General features: G+C 38.1%; 1 protein-coding gene across 1 annotated transcript; it reads left to right on the top strand.

Annotated features, from left to right (window-relative positions):
* Nucleotides 1-2,024: 2,024 nt before the first annotated feature.
* LRRC4C (leucine rich repeat containing 4C) lies at nt 2,025-4,431 on the top strand. Its single transcript, XM_010156556.1, has one exon. The coding sequence runs from the start codon at nt 2,025-2,027 to the stop codon at nt 3,939-3,941; it is 1,917 nt and encodes a 638-aa protein (XP_010154858.1). The 3' UTR covers nt 3,942-4,431.
* The last annotated feature ends 2,985 nt before the right edge of the window (nt 4,432-7,416 follow it).

The following is a 7,416-nucleotide window of genomic DNA, read 5'->3' as shown; positions in this document are numbered from 1 at the left end:
CTGACAGCCAGCTGAATATGAGCCAACAGTGTGCCCAGGTGGCTAAGAAGGCCTTTGGCATCCTGTCCTGTATCAGAAACAGTGTGGCCAGGAGGACTAGGGAAGTGATTGTGCCCCTGTACTGGTCACTGGTAAGGCTGCATCTCGAATACTTTGTTCAGTTTTAGGCCCCCTCCTTCCAGAAAGACATTCATGTGCTGGATTGTGTCCAAACAAGGGCAACAGAGCTGGTGAAGGGTCTGGAGCACAAGTCCTGTGAGGGGCGGCTGAGGGAACTGGGGCTCTTTAGCCTGGAGAAGAGGAGGCTCAGAGGAGACCTGATCACTGTGTAACTACCTGAATGGAGGTTGCAGAGAGGTGGGTGTTGGTGTCTTCTCTCATAGTGACAGGACAGGGGAAAATGGCCTCCAGTTGTGTCAGGGGAGGTTCAGACTGGATATTAGAAAAAATTTATTCGCTGAAAAGGTTGTCAGGCATTGGAACAGGCTGTCCAGGCAAGCGGTTGAGTCACCCTCCATGAAGGTGTTTAAGAGATGTGTACATCTGGTGCTTAGGGACATTGGTTTAGTTGTGGACTTGGCAATGCTAGGTTAATGGTTGGACCTGATAATCTTAAAGATCTTTTCCAACCTGAATTATTCTATGATTCTGAAAGTAAGATTAGAACACTTGCTAGCTATGAACCACTACTATGAGTTTTTAAAAAAATGCAGAAATGAATTCTCAAAAACAGTCTGAATATATACTAAGAAAAAATTATTTCATTAAATAAATTGCTCTGAGATGTAGTTTATATTTTTTTCCTGTATTTTTTTAAAGAAGAAGAGCTCTTTTTACACAAAATGAAACAATTCAGAGCCTGCAGTGGAAAATCATTGCCTTAAAGTATTTTGCTTTACTGAATACATGTTTTATACATCTGACTGCTTAAGGTTATAAATATGCTCTAAGCTTTCTGTAATTTATAAGACTTCACTTTTGGCTGATTTATAGGAAATTTCATTAATCTCTACAGCAAAAGGACCTTTCACTGAGCAGCAGATTGAAAATGAACTGAGGGCTAGAGGCTTTAAGAACTACCACAAATGAATCAGTACTGAAATTCTTAAAATGCTAATGATCATTTGTAGTGTAAAGGTCTTTTTTCCCCTTACAGTAAGATCTGTAGGATTTTTTCAGAGGTGCCAGTGAAACTGCCAATCCTGAAGCTACAGAGATATGTTTCAGCATTTAAATGGCTCTTCTTGTTTCTGTGTTCAGCATATATTTACTAATGAGTGTTTCTTTACTGCTTGTGCCAAACAAAAGAATTGAGGAGGAATTATCGTGAAATTGGATGATGCTGTTTAACGGTAGGGAAGAACTGATGCTCAGCATGTTTATTTTGTATTTTATTTCTCTTAATTCGAAATAGGCAAGATCTTGCCTTGACATTTGCATGACCTGCTACATTCAGTATTAAAGGCTTTACTTCTTTTTGAACACCAATGCAGGAATCATGTTTGTACAGACAAAGATTTTCATCCATGTAAAACAGGAGTCTCCACTTGCTGTTCATATTATCCGTTGTCTTGTCTTATAATGTGTCAAGAAGTTTAACACCTTGAATATGCTGATTGTTCTTAGAATTTTTTGCCTTTTGAGGCCCTTATCAGTTCTTTTAACTCTCCCGCTGAATAAGAACATTTATTTTAAGGATCCACTATGGTTGAACTTGTTATCTGCCACCCAGCTACATGCATTATACAATGGAATGAGCAGGAACAATTAGTGTCTGGATTTTTCTTATCTCATTGCCAATTATAGCTGACATACATACCTGTACAGGAAACAAAATATTGGAATTTCTAGAGCTATTCTTGCTGCAGAGTTCCATGAAATTGGTAGAGTTGACTGATAGAACCTGAGATGTCTTTGTTTAGAGAGCACACTCAAATATTTGAGATTAATTTAATGTTGTCTTTCTCCCTTCTTTCTTTCAGGCTATTCAAACTACAGAAGGATCAACACCAAATAAATTATGAATGTTGAACAAGATGACCTTACATCCACAGCAGATAATGATAGGTCCTAGGTTTAACAGGGCCCTATTTGACCCCCTGCTTGTGGTGCTGTTGGCTCTTCAGCTTCTTGTGGTGGCTGGTCTAGTGAGGGCTCAAACTTGCCCTTCTGTATGCTCCTGCAGCAACCAGTTCAGTAAAGTGATTTGTGTACGAAAAAATCTGAGAGACGTGCCAGACGGCATCTCCACCAACACCCGGTTACTCAATCTCCATGAGAACCAGATCCAAATCATTAAAGTTAATAGCTTCAAACATCTGAGGCACCTGGAAATCCTGCAGCTTAGCAGGAATCACATCAGAACAATTGAAATAGGGGCCTTCAATGGTCTGGCCAATCTCAACACTTTGGAACTCTTTGACAATCGTCTAACCACTATCCCAAATGGAGCTTTTGTATACCTGTCAAAACTGAAGGAACTGTGGTTGAGAAACAACCCCATTGAGAGCATCCCTTCATATGCTTTTAACAGAATCCCTTCTCTTCGGAGGTTGGATCTGGGGGAATTGAAAAGGCTTTCATACATCTCAGAAGGTGCCTTTGAAGGTCTGTCTAACTTGAGGTATTTGAACCTTGCCATGTGCAATCTTCGAGAGATTCCTAACCTCACCCCACTTGTAAAACTGGATGAGCTAGATCTTTCTGGGAATCACCTGACTGCCATCCGGCCAGGTTCTTTCCAAGGATTAATGCATCTTCAGAAATTGTGGATGATACAGTCCCAGATTCAAGTGATAGAAAGGAATGCTTTTGATAACCTTCAGTCACTCGTAGAGATCAATCTGGCACACAACAATCTAACGCTACTGCCTCATGACCTGTTCACACCACTCCGCCTAGAAAGGATCCACTTGCATCACAATCCTTGGAACTGCAACTGTGATATCCTTTGGCTCAGCTGGTGGATTAAAGACAAGGCACCCTCCAATACTGCATGCTGTGCCCGTTGTCATACACCTCCCAGTTTAAAAGGAAGGTACATTGGTGAGCTGGACCTGAATTATTTCACGTGTTATGCTCCAGTCATAGTGGAGCCACCAGCAGACCTCAATGTCACAGAAGGCATGGCTGCAGAGATGAAATGCCGGGCATCAACCTCCCTGACCTCTGTGTCTTGGATTACTCCAAATGGATCTGTTATGACGCACGGGGCATACAGAGTTCGTATTGCTGTGCTCAGTGATGGCACATTAAATTTTACAAAGGTAACTGTGCAAGACACGGGTTTGTATACATGCATGGTGAGTAACTCTGTTGGGAATACCACAGCTTCTGCCACACTGAATGTTACTGCCCTGGATAACCCTGGTTACACGTACTTTTCAACCGTCACAGTAGAAACTGTGGAACCTTCTCAGGATGAGGCACAGACCACAGAGCAGGTTGGGCCCACACCAGTTACCAGCTGGGAGACCACTAACATGACAACCTCACTCACTCCACAGAGCACAAGATCAACAGAAAAAACATTCACCATTCCTGTGACGGACGCAAACAACGGGATCCCGGGAATAGATGAGGTTATGAAGACTACCAAAATCATAATTGGTTGTTTTGTGGCTATCACTCTCATGGCTGCTGTGATGCTGGTAATTTTCTACAAAATGAGGAAACAGCATCACCGGCAGAACCATCATGCTCCAACACGGACTGTAGAGATCATTAATGTGGATGATGAGCTTACAGGTGACACACCGTTAGAGAGTCACTTGCCCATGCCAGCAATAGAGCATGAGCACCTAAATCACTATAACTCTTATAAGTCTCCTTTCAATCACACAACAACAGTTAACACAATAAATTCAATACACAGTTCAGTGCATGAACCGTTATTGATCCGAATGAACTCAAAAGACAATGTACAAGAGACTCAAATCTAAAACATTTATGACATTATGGGGTGGGGGTGGGGACAAGAAAAGATGGTTTATAAAACAAATGACACAAATGACGGGGCTAAATCTACTGTTTCAAAAAAATGTCTTTACAAAGAAAAAGAAATTTATTTATTAAAAATTCTATTGTGATCTAAAGCAGACAAAATTATGTGTATTCCTCAGAACCTGGTTTTGCTGCACTTATTGACCCTCCTCGTTCCCTTTTTCCTTCCCAGCCTACACTGATTCCCATTTGCCATATTTTTCATAGGAGATCTTGATTCCCTAAAAGAACTGGTCTAGGAAATTTTGTAAGAATTCTATTACACTTTGGGAATTTTTATGGTGAATTCTAGTGGTGAGATTCGGTCTATTTTGTCAATTTTTCTCCTTTTTTATTTTGTTTTCTCATGCCCTTTTTGAAATTATTCAATAGAGAATGGAATAATAACAGCAACTTTAAAACCAAGAAAAACAAACAAGCAAAACTTTTATTTCCATGTAATGATTTGCTCTGTATTTACCAAAAGCACTGTTATGTGAAAAAAAAAAGGAAGGAAAAGTAAAGAACAAAAGCAAAAACCAAAACAAAACCCCAAGAGAGTACTTTACTTCTGAAAACCTCCTATAAAACCCATGATCTTTTAAACAATTCTAGAACCAGAATTTGTAGTTCAAACACTAAACTAAGATTATAAATAAAATATTGTTTTTTTCTGTACTTGGATATAGCTCATTTTTAGTGTGGCTTTAAACATCATAAGTTTGTTAAAGTTCTTATGATATTCTGCTGTAATGGTCGAAAACACAACCACTTGAAAGAGAATAATTAAACCATTTTGGGTCATTACTGAAGAATACCATAATTTTCATTTTATTTTTTGTAAGCAGGATAATGACAAACAAGGGTGTTTGACTTTTAATGCAAGATTAAGATAATTCCTTCTAATGGTGTTTTCAATTATCTCTGTTACATCGCAAGATGTATTTCACAATGCCAGGAAATATTTTACAAGGAGCTTTAGTTGTCGCTGAATTTATTAGACAAAGCTGAAAAGTTTGTTCTGGTTTTGTTATTTATAACTGTCAATAAGAAAATTCATCTTTATATCAAAGATAAACATTTCCACTTCAGTTGTGCTGGTACTCCTAGAGATAAATATGAAATATGTTTAGCTATCTATAGTACCTATAATCAGAGCTGTATCCCCATGTGGAAAGTAAAATCAAAATGCTGCTAATGAAATAACTCACAGGAAGAAGTCCAAGGATTTGGTTTAAAAAAACCAAAACGAACAAAGTCAGCCAAATCAGAGGAGTATAGGCTACTGTAATTTGAATGACAATTAGACTCCCTGTAGAGTAACCAGTTTACATTAATTTAAACTCAGGCTCATTTACCAATAGGAAATGTACACCCTTTTCCTTTTTATTTATATATGTACTTGGGATTTAGCTTATTGGTATATTGGTTTATGCCTTGCACACTGAAAGCTGAGAGGAAGGCTCTGCATAAGAAAACCAGCTTCAGGACACTGTGTTCTTCCAAGCAGAAGTTCTGCCAAATTAAACTACTTCATGCATTGGCAACTGGACAGAAGCATTTTAAGATGATTTAGATTAGAAAAAAGGGTCGTATATGTAATCTTTGAATGTCTTTTCACCTATTTTCTTCCTTAACCACCCTTACTGTGAGTTTTCAGGGTCCTGTGCCAGGTAAACAGTGTCCTTATTTTTTATCAAAATCTCTTTGGAGCTTTCTGTTAAGCAGTAGTATGCAGGATGAAGACCCTACTGAAGAGTATACTTCTGTAAATTTAAAGAGGAATTTCTGCTAGGTTGAGGGGGTAAATATCCCTTGTTGGATGCACAGTTCTCAAAGTTGCAAGTGAGTATTGTAGTAAGAAGTTCTGGTTTAAAGAAGACACTGTAGAGATAGGTGACGATGAATCACACCCTGCAAGGAGTCTGATAAGTATAATACGGAATGAAAACCAAAGTTCTATAATAATCTCAAAGAAACATTTGGCAAGACATTATCCTTTGATGTACCACATGAAAAATAATATCTACTCTAAAGGAATTTTAATAGAGGACAAAGATGGACCTGAATGTAAAATGTGGCAGTTGTGATTCCTAGGTTTGCCTATTTCTTCAAAGCACATTAGAACATTTCATTAGCGATTTCTTTTAAGCATTGTAACAGAGTCTGTACAGAAACACTGCAATTCCACATTGTATTTGTACTTTGCCCATCTGGCTAGTAACATTGTGTCCACAACCAGTGCTTATCGGAAAATTGAAAAAAAAATTTCCAGGAAACCTAAGTCTGGGCCATCTGTAATCAAAAGGTTTATGTTAAAAAATTGTGGCTACTTTTTAACTGTTATTTGTGAAAACACTTATGGTCACCATGGTTTTCTAAACAGGTAGTTTTTACTGACTCCTGAAGGTTATGCATAGGAGGCCTTTAAGAAAAAAAGGTATAACTATTGCCAAGTGGGACACTGTCACAGTGACAAACTTTATTCCTCTTTGGAATAATACAAAATAATATCACTGACTGTTTTAAACAGTTTATACATTCTTACTGAGTTAACCTGTTTTTATTGGCTAATCAAAAAATCAGATATTCTTGCTTTCTCATAAAAAGCGTAAAGAGAAAGTATTTTGGTGGTTTGGGTTGGGTGATCACATATGTTATGTGGAAACCACATTAGTTATGATTTTGCTGTCATCTACCCTATGCTTCTTGGAACAGAGGTTATATCTGACTCCTTCCTACTTCTACAAAACACTCAGTACTTTTGCAGAGTAATTGAATACCAGAGTTAGAGAACATCATAGTTTTAACTATGAAATGAGCTCTGCAATGAAGGGAGAGGAGTGCTGTGCTCTCTTGTTTTGGTGCTCAAATCACATAGCAACGCAGCCTGTTACTGGTTGAGAGGCTAAAAAGTTAAGAATGCAGCCTGGGTCTCATATATGGCAGAGCACGACTGATGGAAAGCTCTAATGAAATTTCTCTTGCAGGTGACCACATTGTAGATGGTGTGTGATGTATAAAAATTATGCATGCAAAAAAAAAAAAGTAAACTTGATTATGAGCTCTCACTTTCTAGTGAGCTCATGGGAAAGGATGAACTATTCTTCAGTTAATTTGGCAGAGTTTGAAGATGTTTGCCTGTTGTCCTGTACAAATGCAAAATGCAGACCATTTTCTTTCTGGAATTGTCATCAAGTCTTACAAATCTTATCATATGCAGAAATAACATGGGAAAAGCGAAGCAAGTGAGTTCCATTCAATTCACCACACAAGATGGACATTTTATTTTACTTTGAAAAGTGCTAATTTTATGAAAATCATTACAGTAAATGTAGTTTTTGCTAAAATATTCTAATGCATTAAAGATTATATGTAATAGTTTCAAAATTCCCTGTTCCCACTGATGACATTATAGTTGGATCACAGCATTAG

Source organism: Eurypyga helias, unplaced genomic scaffold (assembly GCF_000690775.1).
Source record: "Eurypyga helias isolate BGI_N326 unplaced genomic scaffold, ASM69077v1 scaffold11068, whole genome shotgun sequence".
Taxonomy (NCBI): domain Eukaryota; kingdom Metazoa; phylum Chordata; class Aves; order Eurypygiformes; family Eurypygidae; genus Eurypyga; species Eurypyga helias.
The sequence above is the reverse complement of the archived record's forward strand: the minus strand, read 5'-3'. Positions and strand labels throughout refer to the sequence as shown.